A 19,377-nucleotide genomic window follows, 5' to 3' on the forward strand; every position below is an offset into this window, starting at 1 on the left:
AGCGGTTGTCGCGGCCCGCGCTCATTGGCCGGGAGCGGCGCGGTGGGCGGGGCGGCGCGCGGTGATCCCTGAGCTGCTGCTAGCGCCTAGTGTGGGGTTTCGCGTCTTCGGTGTTCACCCCGCGGACCCTGGAGCCGGGCTGCACGCCGACGTCCTATCCGCACTTCCCTTCCCGCACCTCCCGGCCTGGTAGGTGGGGGCAGGGGTCCCGCGCAGGCAGGCTCCAGGTGGCGAGGGCAGGGCGTGGGGTAGGTGGGGACCAAGGGCCCCCAAACCGGTTGCTGGGGGTAGAGGGTGAGATTCGCGGCCCCGAATGCGTCTCGTTGAAAGGACTCGTTCTCTCCTCCGGGAGCCCCACAGGGCTCGGGGCAGCAAGCCGGGTCCGCGAGCCCGCGTAGCGGTCTCAAAGCCCGCCACCGCCACGCCATCCTTGCAGAATGTGTTCAGAGTCGCATACCCAACCTGGAAGAGGTCTGGGAATGCACGGTGCGAGGAGCAGGATTGAGAGGCTGGGTAAGTGGGAGTAACAGTGGAAAAAAGCAGGATCCGCCCCCACGCATTCTGCTTTCTCGGTTTTCCTTTCCCACTTCTCTCCGGCTTCAGTCATTACCGGCTGTCTGATACCCTGGCCCCAAGTTCTGCCCTAGCCCGGGTCTGGTTCCCTTGAGTCTAGAGCGTGGCGTTGGAAGGCAGGTCCTGGGTGAAGTTGGACTACTCCTTCCCATTCTTCAGGCTTCAGGTGTCCGGTCTTCGTAGGGTGGGGGCGGTTCTCTGAATGACCTCTGCCAGCTCAATAACTGAGCATCTGTCCCCTGGAGCAGGCATCCTGATAAACCAGTGGCATCTTTGAGGTAGCGTATGCTCATTTAGACTCTTGGTTTAGCCTGGGAATAGCTGAGTGACTTTGGGCAGTCATCTGGCTTTTCTGTGCCTTGGTTTCCACATTGGTAAAACTGATCAACTGTCATCAGAGTGTGAGGCCTCCTCTGACCACTGTGTTTAATATCTCACCCCACCAACTCCCTCATCCTTCTGTGCTTGTTTTACAAGTTTATCGATTTTCTGTTTCCCCTACTAGGGACATAAGTACCATGAAATGCAGTAATTTTTGTGTGCCGTAGGCACTGCTGTATTCCCAGGTCTAACACAGTGCCTCGAACGTCGTACTCAAAAAATAATTAAGGAATGGTGCCTGAATAGAAATAGGTGTTACTTGTGGTGCCTGTGGTTCCAAAGTGAATGAATGGCAGCCTGCTTATCCAAGATTGTGCTGCCTCCATTCCTGCCTCATCCCTTCTTCTGTTCTTTTTTTTTTTTTTTAGGTTTTATTTTTAAGTAATCTCTACTCCCAATGTGGGGGTCAAACGTAAACCTTGAGATCAAGGGTCGCATGCTCCACTGACTGAGCCAACCAGGTTCCCCAGCACCACCCCCCCCACCCCTTGCCTTCTTTTGTTCTAACGACAGAAGTCAGAGAAGGAGGGGAAACTCAGAAGTTTCACATTCCCCCTGACTGCCTGGACTTCCTTAACCAGATAACCTTCTTGGGGTCCAGGATGAGGGGTGATGAAAGGGAATGATACTGGCCAGCCCCCACTTTCCCCAGGCGTGATGCCTTACCCAGTCCTTTTTCCCTAGAGCAAGGAGGTGACTTCCTTATCTCTTTTACAGGTGAGAAAGCTGACGTTCCAGAGGCTAAGCTATTTGCCCCAGGGCCCACAGACAGAGGCAGAGCCAGGGCTCCAGCCCAGAGCTCTAAACACCAACCCCTGTGCTCTAAGCATTCCTTTATTGCCAATATTATCTTTTCTCCTACCTCCTACCATCCCACAGTGTTTATTGTGTGTCTGGTTGGTCACAGGCCCTGGGCTGGGGATGGGGCTCCGGGGCTTCCCAAAGCTGGGTTCTTGGTATTTGGAGGCTATATCAAGTTGGGAAGTTGCTGTTCACCTGCACTCTGCACTCTTTATTTTATATAACCAAGCTCTGGATCTCACCTCCTCTCTCTGGGTTACTTTCCTAGCTCTAGGATCTTGGATATGGACCTTCTTCAGTTCCTGGCCTTCGTCTTTGTCATGCTATTATCTGGGACAGGAGTTACAGGCACCCTGAGGACCTCCCTGGACCCAAGCCTAGAGATCTGTATCCTTTGGGGTTGGAGGTGGGGTTAATGAGCTGTTTCTGAGGGGTCTGTAAATAAAGTCTGTACCCACACCCCCTTGGATTCCAGAGATGGAGCAGACTCAGCCTATGGGAATAGGGGAGAAAAGGTGAGGTGCTCTAATCAAGCCTTGATCAAGTCAATTTTCTTCTGGTCCTCAGTTTTTCCACATGTTAAATGGAGAAGGCAAAACATACTTCTCAGAGCCATCAGGGCTCTGAGGATTGTACATGTGCTTTGCATCTTGTGGGTGAGACCCTGGGTGGAGACCCAGGGTGGAGGCCCTGGCATACAGGGGCTATCTACTCTGGGCCAGACCTTGGGGACACAAGAAGACTCAGGACCAGTCATCCCTGGTTTTGAGGAATTCACAGGACTCTCACTATACTTTGTGGTTAGCCCTTTAATGAAACATGGTGGGGGAAGAGGGGCAGGGAGAAATACTGCGCTGTGGCTTTTGAACTGGGTCATGAAAGAATAGAAATTCATGGAGAAGAGTGGGGGGGGCATCCCAGGCAAAGTGTACAGCGGGAGCAGAGGAGTGGAGGTTCCGGGAATAGTGAATGGTTGCAGTGGATGATGGGAAGATCATGAGGAGGGGAGGTTAGGAGCCAGGTCCTGAGGGTTGTGTTCAGGGCATTGGATGTAGACTCCTCAGTGAAATGGACAAATGATACCTTGCAGGATGCCTCTGCTTCTCAGTTTGTTTCTTCTGTGGGGGTGGGGGCAGGGGGAGTGTCTCAGCCATGGGCATCTATGGCCCTTGCAGATACTTGCTGTTCGGGAATGGGCCCTCTGGATTGGGACCACTGGATTGTCCAGGCCAGCCTCTTGACTTAATGCCACCCAGACAAGAAGATGTTTGAGGTGAAGCGGCGGGAGCAGCTCTTGGCACTGAAAAACCTGGCACAGCTAAATGATGTCCACCAGCAGTATAAGATCCTTGACGTAATGCTCAAGGGGCTGTTTAAGGTGCGTGTGGGCATGGGACAGCTCACCACCAGGTCTTTGGTCTGGGCACTGATAGATGGGTAGGAGTTCCCTGAGGGGCTGGTATTTAACGAGGGGGAACTACACAGATTTGAAATAGATTTTAAATAAATAGGGCCGTCTGTGAAGGGCTCTGCAGAGCCACTCAGCCTGGGTGGGTTCCCTCAGGTGCTGGAGGACTCGCGGACAGTGCTCATTGCTGCCGATGTGCTCCCAGATGGGCCCTTCCCCCAGGACGAGAAACTGAAGGATGGTATGGTCCTCCCAGTCTTGCTCTTTCCTCCTTCCCACCACCTTGATCTTCTCTCGCTGCTCCTTTCCTCCTTTTCTCCTCACTCTTTTTCCCTCTGGAAGTATCCTCTTATGAAACCTTCCAAGTGGTCCCCTTGGGTGTATGGACACTTAATTCATATTTCTCTGGGCATTTCCAGGCTTCAGAGCCAGTTTCTGGGCCCCTGACATGGATATAGTCCTTTGTACTGTACTGTGCTTGGGGCAGGGGAAACGGGGGGGAGCCTCTGCCCACAGCCCCACCTCAGGGGCCCTTGCCTTTTCTATCACCCTGACCATTCTGGTAGAGAAGGCAAGGGTTGTTCCCATTTATAGGAGAAACACAGAACAGACCTATTGAATGGACTTGCCAGTGGGGGCAGTTAACAGCGCTCTTTTCTACTGTTTTAAAGCCTCAGTCCCCTTAAATCCTTTTTGAGACAAGGTGGGGAAAACATAAATAAGAGAGAACGGAATGTTTCTGTGTCCCTTCATCCCCTTTTCTAAGACTTTTTCTCCAGTGGTAATTCCCTTCCCACCCCGTTAACTGATTATATTCTAATGATAAAACATTAGATGATACCGTCTGAGAGAGGATGGAAATAGAACTTATATATCAAATGGTGGGCACTTTATAAATATCATCTCAAATCTCCACTATAACTCTGAGGAAGGCACCGTTGCCTTCATTTTCCAGGTAAAAGAGGACAAGTGTTTTGCCCTTGCAAACCTGTAAACCAAGCTAACTCCCGAGTTCTTGGAGGTTCAAGATTGTTCTGAGGTCCAGAGGTCCCGGCTCCACTAGTCTTAGACCCAACCTGGCATGTCTTTGGAGGAGTCTGCTTTTCTCTGTGTGGGCTGGCCAGTGCTGGTGAGGCCTGCCTGGGTCTTATCTGCAGGGGTGGCTCAAACAGGGACTTCTGGCAGGGCTGGGTATATAGTTATTTTTCATGATAGTCTAGGTTGGGGGGACCTGCAGCCATGGTGGACACACTAAGTTAGTCTGAACTGATCTGTTGACCAGAGGAAGGATATTAGTGAGAAAGTTAGTGAAATTCAGATAAGGTCTATTGATTAGTATCAACGTTAATTTCCTCATTTAGATAATTGTACAATGCTTATGTAAGATGATAACATTAGAGGAAGCCGAGTGTAGGAGTTTTATGATGCATGATGGAAGTCTAAAGTTATTTTAATATAAGAACCTCAGAAGCATTTAAAATAAAATAGTGGGGGGGGGGGGGGTTGGCGCCTGGGTGGCTCAGTCAGTTGAGCATCCAGCTCTTGATTTTGGTCACGATCCCAGGGTTGTGGGATTGAGCTCCATGTCAGGCTCTGCACTGAGCACGGAGCCTGCTTAAGATTCTCTCCCTTCCTCCCTCCCTCCCTCTCTCTCTCTCTCTCTCTCTCTCTCTCTCACCCTCACCCCTCCTCCCTTCCTCCCTCCCTCTCCCCCTTCTCTCCTCCTCTCTCTACTTCTCTCTCCCCTTCTCTCTCCCCTTCTCTCTCCCCTTCTCTCTCCCCCTCTCTCCCTGTCTCCCCTTCTCTCTCTCTCCCTCTCACTCCCTCTCTCCCCATCCCCTCTCCCTTCTCTGCCCCTCTCCCCTGCTTGCACATGCTCTCTCTTTCTAAAACAAACAAACAAACAAACAAACAAAAAGATATCTAAAATAAAATTGGAAGGTATTAAGAAAACCAAAACAAACCCTAATGTGTTCCCTGGTTATCCTAACAAACCTGACTCCTCACATACACTGCAGTTCTGTGTTAACACTGGGGCCTGGCTCTGGATGTTTGGAGGCCAAGTTGGGGAGGTCTGACCCAGCCAAGCTTCATGCGATACATGTCTTCATGTGCGAAATGGTACCCACCTCTCTGGTCCTTAAAACAAATGAGTTTTCTAAGCTATGAGATATAGCCACCTGAGCCTCCGTTTCCCATCTGTAAAATGGGAACAGCAGCCACATCTCCTTCTAAAGGTGGTTTTGAGGATTCAGTGTTCTGGGGGGACATAAAGCCCTTAGCATACACTACACATGTGGTCAGCCCCTATGGATAGTGGGCACAGTTCCCTTCTCTGACTAGTAGGCTTAGTGGGCTTCCATTCTCTGAAGGGTGTCTGGGGCTGGCCAGGTGGGCAGGAGAAGGGCATCTGTCTTGGCCACTCATCAGGATCCTCTTGCCAGCTTTCTCCCAAGTAGTGGAGAACACAGCCTTCTTCGGTGACGTGGTGCTGCGCTTCCCGAGGATTGTGCACCACTACTTTGACCACAATTCCAATTGGAATCTTCTCATCCGCTGGGGCATCAGCTTCTGCAACCAGTCGGGCGTCTTTGATCAAGGGCCCCACTCGCCCATCCTTAGCCTGGTAAGGACTGGGGGCAGAGGAGGTTCAGGAGCCCTCTGCCTGGTGGTGCACCATGAACCTTGCATCTGCCTTCAGTTAGGCCTGAATGTCAGCCCTTGGTTGTGGTTTCTGTGATAAGCCTCAGGGCACCTTGAGATGCAGTCTCAAGGGGTTCTGTGCTGACCTGGGTCCCTAGGGGTCATCACCTGTTTCACGTCTGCCTAAGCCTTGGGCCTGAGTCCCACTGTGGAGGGAGTAGCCGCGGGTAAGGAGTCAGGAGAGGCAGAGGATGACTAACTTTTCCTCATCCGCAGATGGCCCAGGAGCTGGGGATCAGCGAGAAAGACTCTGACTTCCAGAACCCATTTAAAGCAGACCGCCCAGAGGTAAGCTGCTGGGGCCTATGGCCATGTTTGCTCTGCCTCTGCGGGGTCATGGGAAGCCAGGTCATACTGGGGATGGGACACCTGGGGTGGAGCATGAAAGCCTTTGACTTGGAACCAGACATGGCTTCAGTCTGGATCCACATACCATTATTTGCTCATTGGTGCCTTTGGGCAAGCCACTGCCCCTGTCTTAGCCTCAGGCTCCCTGTCTTATCATGGGGTATGGACCCCGGCTGTGGGGGATAGTCAGAGCCTATGAACATACCCATCCTGATGTATAGTAGGCATCTCACATCAGGTGGCTGCTAGGCAAGGTCAGGCCGTGCTTCTCTACCCTTGAGCCTTTGAGCACTCAGCCGGGCTTCTGTCTCACGTTCCTGCATATGCTTTCAACCTAGGGGACTGAGGTGGGCTCTGAGGGTGAAGGCTACAGGGTAGGACCACAGATGGGGACATGCAGAGTAGAAGGGAGGAGGGAATCAGGTGGCAGGGCAGTGCATCAGGGGCAGGAAAGCCTGGAGGACTGGACTTGTCAAATCATAGGCTCTCCTCTGGTGTAGGGAGGGGTGTCAGGGTCCGTGAGGGGTCTAGGATTTTAGCCTGCTACTGTTTCATGGATACTGACAGGTCAGAGGCATCAGAGTTCATTATAGCAAAAGCAATATCTGGCCTGTTGGCCTGGCTGTGTGGGCTCCCTATGTTCCTCAAGTCATCCACAGTGACACAGAGGGGCCCAGGCAGATGCTGCACATGCAGTGGCTTTGCATGAAGGTGAGGAATAGCGAGTTTGGGATATTCACAGCCTTTGTAGTGAATAGCGGCAAACCTGCTTTTTGAGGGGCAGTCATCCTGTCACCCTACCAGGTGGTTCTCTGCAAGCAGTCCTGACAAATAATACCCAGATACAGAGAGGTCAGGGCTTTGCTTTCTTGTTGTACCCAGTGAGAACGTGCAGGATGCTCAGGGCCCTGGTTGATTGCCTCCCCCACAGTTTACCTGTCAACCCTGTGTGTTTTGGCTTAACTTAAATTTCCACGTGAATGTGCTATTCAGTCTGATTGATCAGTAGAGGCCAGGACCAAATGTGTCCTAGACCAAATGTCTCATATTGCCATTTGATTCTGGCTACCATCAACAGGACTCTAAGCAGCAGGATGAGGCCAACCTGCAGTGTTGATCTCAGCCCCCCAGCTTGCAGACTCAGCCAGCTAGGATAAGTCCTGGGTGGGCCAGTAGGCTTTTGTTGTTGTTGTTGTTGTTGAATGTTTATTTTTGAGAGAGAGGGAGAGAGAGAGAGCGTGAGCAGGGGAGGGGCAGAGAGAGAGGGAGAGACAGAATCCGAAGCAGGTTCCAGGCTCTGAGCTGTCAGCACAGAGTCCGATGCGGGGCTCAAACTCACGAACCGCGAGATCATGACCTGAGCCGAAGTTGGACGCTTAACTGACTGAGCCACCCAGGCGCCCCACCAGCAGGGTTTATATTAGACAGAATAGTCTAAGGCCAATCTGTTACCCATGACCACCCACACAAGAGTTTAGACTGACCTATTGATCTTTGATGTCATTGTCAACAATTACAGGGAGCAATAGATGGACCCAGAGCAGCCCTCATCCCCAGTGAAGACACATTTCATGGCCCACTGTCTCCCATCTGTCACGACATGGTTTGAGCCACTGTTATATTATTTATCTGAGCCCTGAGAGCAGTGTCACTATGGGATTGCAGCCTCATTTGCCCTATGTGGCATAACCCAAGGCCACTCAGGCATCAGGAACAGCAGATGGATTTGTATCTGTCAGATTAAAACAGGTTGTATTGGCCTTTGTGCCTGCACAGGGTCACTTAGGGAGCTGCTTTTTATGGCATCAGGCACAGCAGAGCAGTTTACTACTAACCACATCCCTGTGAGTTTTCCTTTCACAGGGCTGAGATGACACACCCAACAGCCAATCACATTATCAGCTGCAACTGCCACTTGGCTTGGACAGATCTTAGGATTGTTTGCCAAGTGGCGGTGCTAGATCGAAGAGACCAAGAGGATTAATTGTTCCCTCCCCAGATGCTAAGATTATTGCTACAAAATCGGTGTGGCACATCCCGAGACCTAGATAGAATTCCACTTTTTCTCCAGTCCTCCTCTACTCTCACCTGGAGCTTTCTTTCATCCAGAAGAGTCAGATGTGAATGGGACAAGGGCATTTGTCATTTTCAGAGACCCATCATACCTTCCATCTTGGGCCACTGTAGGGGGACTTGGCAGGGAGCGTACTTAGCCAAATGGTCATTACTCTAATGATTTCACGTCATACCATTTCAACCAGGGACTCTAGGCAGTCAAGCCAGAAATACAGAGTCCTCTGCTTCATGCCCATCCATGGTGGCAAGTACAATGCCACATCTAGTACAATGGTGTATTTAGATGGCGAAGCCAGTTAACTGGGCACTATAGGCTTGATCAGCGTTTTGATTCTGGTTGGTGTCATCAGAGAATGGGCCTTATGATGGGCATCTAAACAAGTGACCCGGACTGTTCAGTTGTCAACCATAGTTTGTTTCCATACTTCATGGCCCCAAAGAGGAATGGCTGCCTTTGATCTGCCAGTCTTCTGATATGGACAGCTAGGACGCTGACAACGGTCACTAGAAATAAGACATGCATGGTGTTAGGAATATTATCTAGGCAAGGGTGGTGGCTTTTAATTCAGATCATTGTCTGACTGGCCTTGATGGCATTATCACTGGGGCTGGATGGCTGCCACCGCCAATACACAACAGTGTCTAGGATTCCCAAAAGCACCCCTGGATTTGATGATTCGCTAGGAAGAATCACGGGAATCAGTGTACAGTTGTGCTCATGGCTGTAGTTGATTATAGCAAAAGAATGCAAAGCGAAATCAGGAAAGGGAAAAGGCTCTTGGGGTGAAGTCTGAGGGAAACCAGGCACAAACCTCCAAGAATCCTCTCCCAATGGAAGCACCCAGGACATACTTAATTTCCACAGCAACAAGATGTGACATGTGAAAAGTTGTCCTGAAAGGAGGCCCGTTAAAGACTCAGTGCCTAGAGTTTGTATTGGGAGCTGGTCACTTAAGCTCCCTCTGCCCAGTGCATTCCATAATTCCAGAGTCCCAGGACGAAAGCAAGGGGTTCAGCATAAACTCTATTGTTTGCACAGTTTAGGCTCAGTGAGTCACTCTTATCACTTGGTGGGAGTCGTCCCAAAATCCAAGTTCCCAGACACTAGCCAAGATACAGCCCTAGAAACAGGCTTCTTAATTTAGGTGAACGATCAGTGAGCCAGGCCTGAGTATTTAGGGGAACTTCTGAATCAAGAGCCCCTTTGAACCAGTGGCTTTGCTTCAGGCAGCAGAATGGGAGGTAAGGGTTTCCCTACTAGGGTTGCTGTTACCTCGTCACATAACATCCCTCGAGGTTGCTTGCTATAATCACAACCCTGATAAATGGCCAGTGTAAGAATAATCAGGGCATACCCAGCAAGAATACGGAAGGACACTCAAGGCCATGGCAAATTGCCTTTCCCCGGGAGGGGCACCCATATGCTTTATTGCTGTGAGGCTGGCTCTCCTGGCCCTGCAGGTCACGAAGGCCTCTGACATGGGAGGAGGGTGAGAGCATAGACCAGAGAGAATGGGTGCTAGGATAGATTGAGTTTGGCTTTGTCACAATGTGCTCTGCTTGGAAGTAACCATACCAGCAACATGCTTTCCTTACTTCTCATTGGCTAGGGATGGTCTCAAGATTTTACTCGCTTTTTAGCATCCAGCATGGACCTGTCCCACCAGCAGCCCAGGCTTGCTCAGCTCCCTTCATGCACTCTCTGTGCTAGTGAGTGTTCTGTACATAAGTACTTCTTATGTACCCATAACTAGAGCCAACTGGTGTCAGGCTGTATGCTGGCCACTGCCCCTGTCCAGAGGGAGCTGGCCCTCTCCCTGCTCACAGTCTGTTGGGGAAGGTGGCAGGGAAACAGTCCCAATCTAGCATGATCACTGCACCAGTGGAGGAGGTAAGTGTGATGAGCTGTGGAACCGTAAGAGGGGACCTGACCCTGCTTCAGCAAGTAGGTGGTGGAGGCTCTGGGATGAGTAAGAGCTGCTGGGTGGACTGGCCTGGAGAAGACCCTCTAGGCCAAGGCACTGGTTTGCACAGAGCCTCGGAGGCATAGCACATGCATTTATTTATCATTTGGTGAGCATCTACCGAATCCTAGCTGCTAGAGAAGCAGAGTAGCCCTGCTCTCCTGGGAGTGCCATTCTAGTTGGAAGATACAGTCAATAAAAAGCATATAATAATGGGAGGTGGTGACAAGGCTATGGAGAAAAAAGCAGGGGAATGTGCTTAAGGAATCAGGGATGAAGTGGGAGTACAACTGCTATTTCGTGTGACTTAGATGCAGAAGGTCTTACTGAAAAGACCTGAACAAGGTGAGAGAGTGAGTCTTGTATCTAGAGGAAGAACATTCCATGCTGAAGGAGCTGCAGTGCACAGGCCTTGAGTTGGAAGCATATTTGGAGGGGGAAGGGGAAACGTGAGAAGAAAAGGTCAGAGTAGGCCAGATCACAAGACCCTTGGGGTTCTTCTCCAGGCCTTTGACATTTACTCTGAGACACGTGGAGAACAGGGTGATAGGCTCTGACTTCCCCCTGTAGAGGATCAACCTGGCTGTTGTGTGGAGAGTAGTCTAGGGGACCAGGGTGGGAACAAAGACACTGATGAGGAGGCGGCTGTGCTGGTCCATTTGGGAGTTAATAGTGGCTTAAACCAAAATCAGGGTGACAACTTTGAGGATGGTGAGATTCTGGTTGTTTAGAAGGTAGAGCCAATAAGATTAGCTAAGGAAGCAGATGTGACATGAGAGGGATGCAGTAAGAAGGACTAGAAGACTTTTGGCTTGCACACATGGAAGAATGGGGCTGCCATTTTGTAAAACGGGCACACTGTGGTGGGACAAGTTTGAGGCTTGGATAGGGGAATCAAGACTTTGTTTCTGGACCTGGTGAGCATCTGAATGAAGATGTCAAGGAGGCGATTGGAAATAGGACTCTAGATTTCAGGTTGAAGCTGGGACTGCCAATTTGAGTCATGCCTATGAAGGAAGGTGTGGAGAGCCGTGGCACAGGTCATGTTCCACCACCCCGGGGCAGGTAGAGTGTCAGGGCAGATAGAGGGCTGCATCCGGGGACGTGCCTACTGGTAGAGGGGGGAGGATCGGAGGAACTAGCAAAGAAGCCCCAGAATGACAGTGTGAGAGTAGAAACCCAGAGAGGATAATTTCTGAGACCCTATGAGAAAAGTGCAGCAAAGGGAGTGAGCGGCTCATAGAATCTGCTGGAAGGCCAAGTAGTGTGAGGCCTGAGAACTGGCCAGTGGGTTTAGCAAGATGGACACTGGCCATCAGAGATCATAATATAAGCTGTTTGAGTGGAGCAGTGGGGACAAAGGTTGGATTTTGAGAATGAGAGACAAGGAAGTAGACGCAGCAAAAGCAGACTACCTTCAAAGAGCTTTCTTTCCAAAAGGAACAGACAAATGGGAACATAGCTGGAGGGGGTGTGGATTCCAGGGGAAATTTTAGTCAGATGGGAGAGACTAGGCATGTTGGCATGTTGATGGGGACAGCCCATTAGGGAGGAAGAATTGATGGTGCAGGGGCAGAAGAGTTGCTGGAGCCCCATCCTGAGGAAGGAAGGCAGGGGAGAAGATCTGGCGCCTGGGGGAAGAGTCCATCTTGTCTGGAAGAACAGGTTGCGCACAGAGGCGGCTGGGTTGGTGGGAGTGGAGGTGGGAGCCTGTGGAATTTTCTTCTGTTCTTGAAATAGCCAGGTCATGGTCTGTGGGGGAGGGGAGGAGGGTTGGGGGGCTAGAGAAGGTGTGCCTAGGAGAGCGGCTGAGGGAGCAGACCAGGAAGACATCCTGGATTGCCAGGCAGCATGAAGGGCCCGCTGGAGGTTAGCATCAGGAATTTAAAGTAGGCATTAGTTAGGCCTAGTGGGGAAGGGGTCTGAGAAAGGGAGAGTCAGTGTTTCTCTTCTGACCCAGCTAGGTGTGGGCCCCCCTGGTGAGGCTAAGCCAGCTGGGGTTGGAAGACCCAGATCTTCTGACTTGCTGTAACCCAGCCAGAGCCAGCGGGTATGGGGTCCTCTGTGACCTGGGAGGTCAGCTCCTCATCCCTCCCAAGAGGATGAGAATTAACTCCTAGCAACAGGAGGCAGAGTGTGGTAGGGGGAACACTGGTCGGGGAGGTGGGAGGCCTGGGGGCTCGTCCCAGTTGTGCCTCCCACTTGCTGTGTGACTTAAGTATATCATCTACCCTCCCTGGGTCACACTTCTCTGATTTCACCCCACCTTCCAGACTCTCATAGTTCAGCCTAACATGGCAAGTAGATTTCTGCACAAGGTAGAGCTTCTAGTTTGTTTTTAATGTCTACCTTGATCACACATTTGTCAAATTTGCCCTAAGAACAAATAAAGCAGGCATATTTCACAGCATAGTTAACATGAGTTTGGGGTACTATTATGGTATTTCATATGCTAACATGATTCACTTGTTCATTTAAAAAATACATACTGAGTGCCCTCTATAAGCCAGGCAGGTCTTGTGCTAGGGACTCGTGAACAACACAGGATCCTCCTGTCCTCACGGAGAATGTTTTCCAGTGGGGGCGACAGGCACGAAGCATGTGATCATGAGGGAGAAGCCCTGAGAAGGAAATGGAGGAGCCAGGCGGGATTCAGGGCAGGTCCCCCAGGATGGTGACAGCTGAGCAGGAGCTAATGTGGCAAAAGTGGCAGGGGCTGGAAAGATCATTCTGGGCCTTCACAGCACATGCAGAGGCCTGGGGGTGGAAGGGAACAGGGAAACTGAGAGCCCAAAACAGGGAGTGTGAGGGAGGAACACAGAGGTGGGCAGAGCGGGCCTGCAGATGGAGCATGTGGAATTTTATCCTGAGAATAATGCAGTCATAGAAGGGTTTAAGCAGGAGTGTGACATGGTCAGATTTGCATTTTGGAAAGAACTCACTGTAGTGAGGAGAAGGTCTTGAGAGGCACCACAGTGGGTGTGGAGAGCACTGGGAAGCTCCGAGTCATTGGGAGAGAGGTGGGGGTGGTGATGAGGGTAGCCATAGGGGAGACGGACAGGAGGAGATGAGTTTGAGAGACACTTAGGAGTTAAAACGAGCCAGGCCTTGGCCAAGGAGGGAGAGGGGTGGGGTGGGGGCCTCACTGTTCACGAGGACGGGGACGTTGCAAGAGGACTGGGTTTTTGCGAAGATGGAGCCATGCTAAGTTTGGGGCACATTTGGGACATCCTAGTGGCATTTAGACATGGAGATGCAGATATGAGGGGAAACTGACATACATACCTAACAGAAGCCATGAGTTTAGATGAGCCAGTCTGGAGAGGGCAGAGGGAGAAGAGCAAAGGCCCTGGGAATCGCAGTCGAGAAATGCGTCCACTGAAGTCCTCCTCCTCCACCCTGGCTCATTCTGGGTTCTTGTCACCTCATCAAGCACCACCATCCCCGCACCGTGGAAGCCGTGAGCCTGGGCACCACGATCTCCTCCACCTCTTTTTCAAGGTCTGCCAGTTTGACCTCTGGCCCTCTGCTTCCCATGCACTCCTTTGCCTGGGCTTCTCTGCAGCTTGTTCACAAGCAGCAGGATGCCTGCGGTCTCTTGCTCTCACTGGTTGCCCTGTCCTCCTCAGGGGTATAGCAGCCGGGGCCCTGGAGGGGTCTGCGGTTGTCTTGGGCACTCAGTCCCCTCACCCTGAGAGAAGTCTGCTTATGGTTTCTCAAATGCCCCATGCAGGTTCACACCTTAGCACCTGTCCCTCTTCCTGGAATGTCCTTTTCTTCCCTCATTCTGTCGGCTTGGTGAGCTCCTGGTTGTTTTTCAAGACCCTCTAAGCAGTTTTCCCCAAGCTCACTGAACTATCTCGAAAGAGTCTGCGGGCTCCTTGAGGGCAGGGCCTGTGTCTAGGCGATCTTCCTGCTGCTGCAAGCCCACAGCAGCCTAGCCTCAGACAAACTCTTTGCTCCCCACAGACTAAACCAGACTGTTCTGTTTTTCTCTCAGTTCATTTCCAGCACTGACCCTTTCCAGAAGGCCCTGAGGGAGGAGGAGAAACGCAGGAAGAAAGAGGAGAAGCGGAAAGAGATGCGAAAAGGCCCCCGGATCTCGAGATCCCAGTCTGAGTTATAGCAGGAGTGGCCCAGGGCTCAAAGGGCCAGGAGGAGACCAGTCCGGAGGAAGAGGCAGAGGCATCTACTGGTGGTGAGAGCCAGCTCTGTGAAAGGGGAGGTGGCCTTTGCTCAGCCCCCTGAAGCTGGCTCTGCGCCCTAACTGAAGTGACTGGGCCACAGAGGGCTGGATTTCCTTCCTGGGGCCTTCCTGGAGTGGGTGCCAAGGAGGCCTTCAGAGGATGCCATGCTGCAGATCAAACCATGTTGAGATGCTAGGGGAGGCTGGAAGGATCCTGGACTGGACCCTCCCTTTGAGTTAGGACCGCTGACCAGCCAGCTGCCACCCTTCATGAGGAGGCAGCAGAATCAGGCTCTGAGCCACTTGTGGAAGTGCCATGCCTACTGATGGCCCCACTGTGGCACTGAGCTGCTCAGCACGGGTCCCAGCCCCCTGCAGAGACACAGGAGAAGCCAGCAAGCCCTCTGGGCTAACCGAGGCCGATTTGGGCCCCTGGGAGCTGTGAGCCCTTTCACAGGGTAGGGGCCTGGAGGTGGGGGGGGGGGGGGGTACCAGAGGTCCTCACAGATGTAGAAACTACCTTAGAGGATGTTCCCACCTCATCAGGAGGAGCCCTAGGCCCTAGCAGGGCAGCGAAGCAGGGGCTTGGCTTAGGCCTTCTCTTCCCCTTCTCAGCACCATCCTTCATGAAGAAGTGTCCCGGGAGGGTGTTTAGCCAAAGACCTTAGAGCAACATGATCTCTGTCCTCTGACATCTGGGATGGTCCATGAGCAGGTGCAGGGTAGAGTCAACTTGGCCTCCAGGCAACTCTAAGAGATCCTTGGCCTGTGGGTAGGGGCTGTTGGGAGATAGGCTGTAGCTCTACAGGAGGCTGTGCTTTGTAAAGGCAGACCTGCTGCAAGCTGGATTGATGAGACTGAGCTCCCCATAGTAGAGACCAGTGGTTGTAGAGCAGGGAAGCTGCAGGGGAATTAGGCCCTGAATGGGCAGCTACCCTGTAATAATGTCCCTCCCAGGCAGAAGAGGGAAAGGCTCTGGTGGGAATTCTACTTTAGTCTCTTTGACCTGGCCAAGCCAGGTCCCCTTAAAAGACGAGGGACACATGACCATCCCAGAACCCCCTAGTCCCCCACCACTGACAGAGCCCAAGAGAGACCTGAGTCTTGTCTCAGCCCCTCAGACTTGCCGAGTGATCCTGGCCCAGCCTGTCCCTGTCCTGTAGCTTCACTGGCAAAATGAATTTGATAATGTCTGAACCCTCCCCAGCCCTAAACTGCTTCTCTGAGGCTGGGGCCTGGTTTCTCAGTGACAGATGCCCTTCTCTCATGGTTCTTCACCATCCCATAGGTTTGCTGAGCATCCCTGTTTACACAGCCGAAGAGAAGGACCCAGTCTTCCCTATCTTCACCTCTGTCCCATCTGGCACCCCCCATCCTCCTAGGCTCTTCCTTCTACACCTTTCGCCTCTTCATCTTGGTCGATTCCTTCCTCTTCATCCTCAAAGGGGCCCAGGTTTTCCCATCTGACACCTTCAAAGAAACAGGCAGAACCACTCTGCTCTCCCCCTCTCCTTCCCTTTGATGCCGTTGCTGATTGTTGTTACTTGTTCCTGGGATTCCCCCTCAAGTCTTACTGCAGACAGAGCCCTCTCACCTCGAGGCCCAAGGGCACGTGTTTGTCCAGCTTCCTTACAGCTAGGATTCAGTCCCAGGAGCAAAGTGCCATCAACCAGATGCACCAGCCTGTGTGGGAGTTGTGCCAGTGAAGGTAGTGGCCACTGGGACCAGAGGTAGGGGGTCAGGGGGTGGGGGGTTCTAGTGGCCAGACCAACACCAAGGGTGCCCAGTGGTGGCAACAGTGATGTCTTCAGTGGTGTTTTCAGCATGGTCTAGGATGTTTTTCCTGTCTGCTGAGCTTCCTAGTTCAATCTCAGGCACCCCTGGAGAGTCTGGGAGCTAGCTCCCCTGTGTCCTCTGAGGCAGGATTTCTCAGCAGTGGCACTATTTACATTTAAGGCCAGATAGTTCTTTGTTGTGTATATGAGGATGGCTGACCTGTGTGTGTAGGATATTTAGCAGCATTCTTAGCCTCTGCCTACTAGATGCTAGTAGCAGTCTCCAGACATTACCACATGACCCCTGGGGACAAAATCTCCTTGGTCCACAGCACTTGTCCCTCCTTATCCAAGCCCTACATCTTCCTCTGCTGTCCCCAGTCACTGCCCTCAGAGAGATGCTGTTGGAAGCTCCTTGAGATGATCCTTCCAGGCTTCTGGGCTGCTATGTTGTCCTGGTTCTCTGCCTTTAGTCTCAATCTGCTTTGTCTCTTCCTGATTCCTCTTTCCTTCCCCACCCCTTAAATGAAGAGTTTTAGCTTAGTCTCTCCTCTCTGCTCTTTTCTGCTTGGCACCTTTATCCTCTGAGACCCCAAAGCTGATGACACGTTCCCTCTTGCCACTGATAATCCTCAGTCCTTAGGTTTCAGCTTATCCAAAACCAAACTTATAATTTCCCATCCCCAAGCCAGCCTGATCTTTGTGTCAAACCATGGGGTACATGTTCTTGCGTAATGCTGGAGGAAGTGACAAATCCTGAAAGATTGGGGGAGGAGGGAGAAGGTGACAAGGCACTGTGAGCAGAGGCCTAAAAGGGGAGGCATCAAAGGTACTCAGTGAAAAAGCATGTGCAACATTCTCTTCTATGACCTGTAGTAGTTGCCCAGTCTGTGGTAGATCTCTGGATATATGGTTGTCTAGTCCCTCCCTTTCCAGATGAAGAACCCAGGTCCTGAGGAGTGACTTGTCTAAGACTGGTCCACTCTTGAGAGCCAGTCTCTGTTCTCCCAGCCAGGGCAAGGTGCCCGCTGGGAGAGATGTTCAATTAGGTGGGATCCAGGGCCATAGGGACAATGCCAGTGTTTCGCTGGGTGCAGTGCAGCCACATTTTTTCTGCAATTTCTCCTGAGCCGTCATTTGTGCTCCCTCAGGCCACTTTGTTAGGCCCCACCGCTTCTAGGCAGATCCAATAGGGAGTTGTGGGGACATCACAGAGCGGGAGGTACTGTGCCCGACCTGCTGCTTAGGTTGCCCTCTGCAGGGCGAAGCTCGGGCTTTGGGTTGGGAGACCACTGTACCAAACTGAGTTATGGTAGTCCGGAGACAGTCACCCCTCAGTGGGGGGAGCCCTGTGAGAGGTGCAGTCCAAGGTGGCACTGCCCAACTCCATGCCTGATCCAGGGCAGGGCATCAGGGTTTAGTTTTCCTGTTTCAGGGTGAGACTGGTAGGTGTAGTCTGCGTATAAACTCTTCTGCATGTAAACAATGAAGAAACATTCTTGTCCTTTTTCCCCCCCAAAATAAGTCACTTTTTTCTTATGTTATACATGTTCATTATAAGAAGTAATTTAAACAATACTGAAACACCAAGAAGAAAATAAAATTCACCCTAAGTCCAACCACTCCCATAATCATGACTGACAACTCAGCTGTTGGGCCTTCTAGCCTTTTGCCCTTCATGTGAGCACATAGATCCCTATTTTTTCAATTGCAGTAGCTGCTTTGTACGGGCACATACTATATGCCAGGCCTTATGCCAAGTGCTGGCTGCTGGCAACTCCTCCTGCCTCAGGGCCTTTGTCCATATCATCTGTTCCCCTGGCTACATTAGACATGATTCCTCAAAATTTTAGGTTTCATCTTAAATGTCAGAGTCCTTTAACTGACAACCTAAGTTAGGTCCTTGGTTAGTTTCATCACCCCCTTTACTCTCTATTGATTACCTGTACCTTACCTGCTTTCTATTTTTGTTTAATGTCTGTTCTCTTCACTAGACTGGAAGCTCTCAGAGGGCAGGAACTGCCTTTTTTTGCCTGTCAGAAATGTTCAATAAATGTTGTCAAGTGAATGTGCACATGATCTCTAATCTTCAAAACTGAGAGGACACTTTTCCCTGCATTTTAGAGATGACAAAATGGGAGGCTTAGAGCAGTTAGGCCAAGGTCACACTGCATAGTGGATCCATATGTCTGCCTCCACACAGGCTACTACGCGCTCTCTTCTTTCCCTCAAAAGCGACAGCTCTGTTACCATACTTTTCCTTTTTAACAATATATTGTTAGAGCATTTGTCAATAAGCATTTATGCACATGACCTTTAATGATATTTCATTCCATTGTGTGGATGTAATTTATTCATCCAGTCCTTTATTGGGCTTCCCAATATTTGCCCCAGTTACGTCTCTGAACTTACGTATTTGCGCACTTTGAGCACTCATAACTTTTATTCCATAGGATAAATTCCTACTGGTCTGCACATTTGTTTACACGGAGACCAGCTGCAAGGTGGGGCAGTGGGAACTTGTGGGCGGGCTGCACGTCAGAATCCCTGCTTCACGGCCAAAACGCTCAAGCCTGGGTCACACCTTAGGAGGCCTGTGGTGGGTCTCGGGCTCTAGCATTGCTTTAAAAGTCTGCAGGAGGTTCGGAGGGACCCAGGGTGAGACCGTAGGAGTAAAGCGCTTGGTCGCGGCAGGTGCAAAGGCACAGAGGTTGTAAGATGCACTCTGCACTTGGGACAGTTCACGGCCCACGGCGAACCTCCATTTCCGCCTTTGCAAGGGGCTTGCTAGGAACGCGACTTCAATGATGGAGACTCCTCCGGGCCCCAGTGCTGGGGGCCAGGTTTGATTCTACCCGCTCTCCTAGGCAGGCTGGGCGGGGGAGCAGCTGGGAAGATGACGTAATGTGCTCACAGCGCGCTCCGGGGGCGACCCGCAAGCGGGGGCGGAGGGTGTTAACCCTTCCACCCCCAGCCGGTGGATGGACTAGCTTGCAGAGGCAGCTCCAACTGAAAATGGAGCGGCGCCTTTAAACAAGGGGAGTAAGGTTGGGCTGAGGACCCGGAGCCTTCACTTCGCATTTGCTACGAGCCCTCGCGGGGCAGGGCCTCGCTATGCAAATCTGAGCTGCTGATCGATGACGCGCCATCACCCCACGCGCC

General features: G+C 51.6%; 1 protein-coding gene across 2 annotated transcripts; it reads left to right on the plus strand.

Annotated features, from left to right (window-relative positions):
• Window positions 1-30: 30 nt before the first annotated feature.
• CCDC134 (coiled-coil domain containing 134) lies at window positions 31-18,283 on the plus strand. Of its 2 annotated transcripts, XM_053226863.1 has the most exons (8): window positions 50-189; window positions 437-513; window positions 2,024-2,142; window positions 3,012-3,133; window positions 3,320-3,404; window positions 5,608-5,789; window positions 6,083-6,154; window positions 14,255-18,283. In XM_053226863.1, the coding sequence occupies exons 3-8, from the start codon at window positions 2,040-2,042 to the stop codon at window positions 14,378-14,380; spliced, it is 690 nt and encodes a 229-aa protein (XP_053082838.1). In that variant the 5' UTR covers window positions 50-189; window positions 437-513; window positions 2,024-2,039; the 3' UTR covers window positions 14,381-18,283. The 2 variants fall into 2 exon arrangements, with proteins under 2 accessions (XP_014933391.1, XP_053082838.1); XM_015077905.3 differs by lacking the exon at window positions 437-513 and having other exon boundaries at window positions 31-189.
• Window positions 18,284-19,377: the final 1,094 nt, after the last annotated feature.

Source organism: Acinonyx jubatus, chromosome B4 (genome assembly GCF_027475565.1).
Source record: "Acinonyx jubatus isolate Ajub_Pintada_27869175 chromosome B4, VMU_Ajub_asm_v1.0, whole genome shotgun sequence".
Classification (NCBI taxonomy): domain Eukaryota; kingdom Metazoa; phylum Chordata; class Mammalia; order Carnivora; family Felidae; genus Acinonyx; species Acinonyx jubatus.

Coding starts and splice junctions, on each gene's coding strand:
- CCDC134 (XM_015077905.3), top strand. CDS start 2,040: ATGGACCTTCTTCAGTTCCTGGCCTTCGTCTTTGTCATGCTATTATCT. Junction 3,134..3,319: donor TGCTCAAGGGGCTGTTTAAG/GTGCGTGTGGGC, acceptor GGGTTCCCTCAG/GTGCTGGAGGACTCGCGGAC. Junction 3,405..5,607: donor GGACGAGAAACTGAAGGATG/GTATGGTCCTCC, acceptor TCCTCTTGCCAG/CTTTCTCCCAAGTAGTGGAG.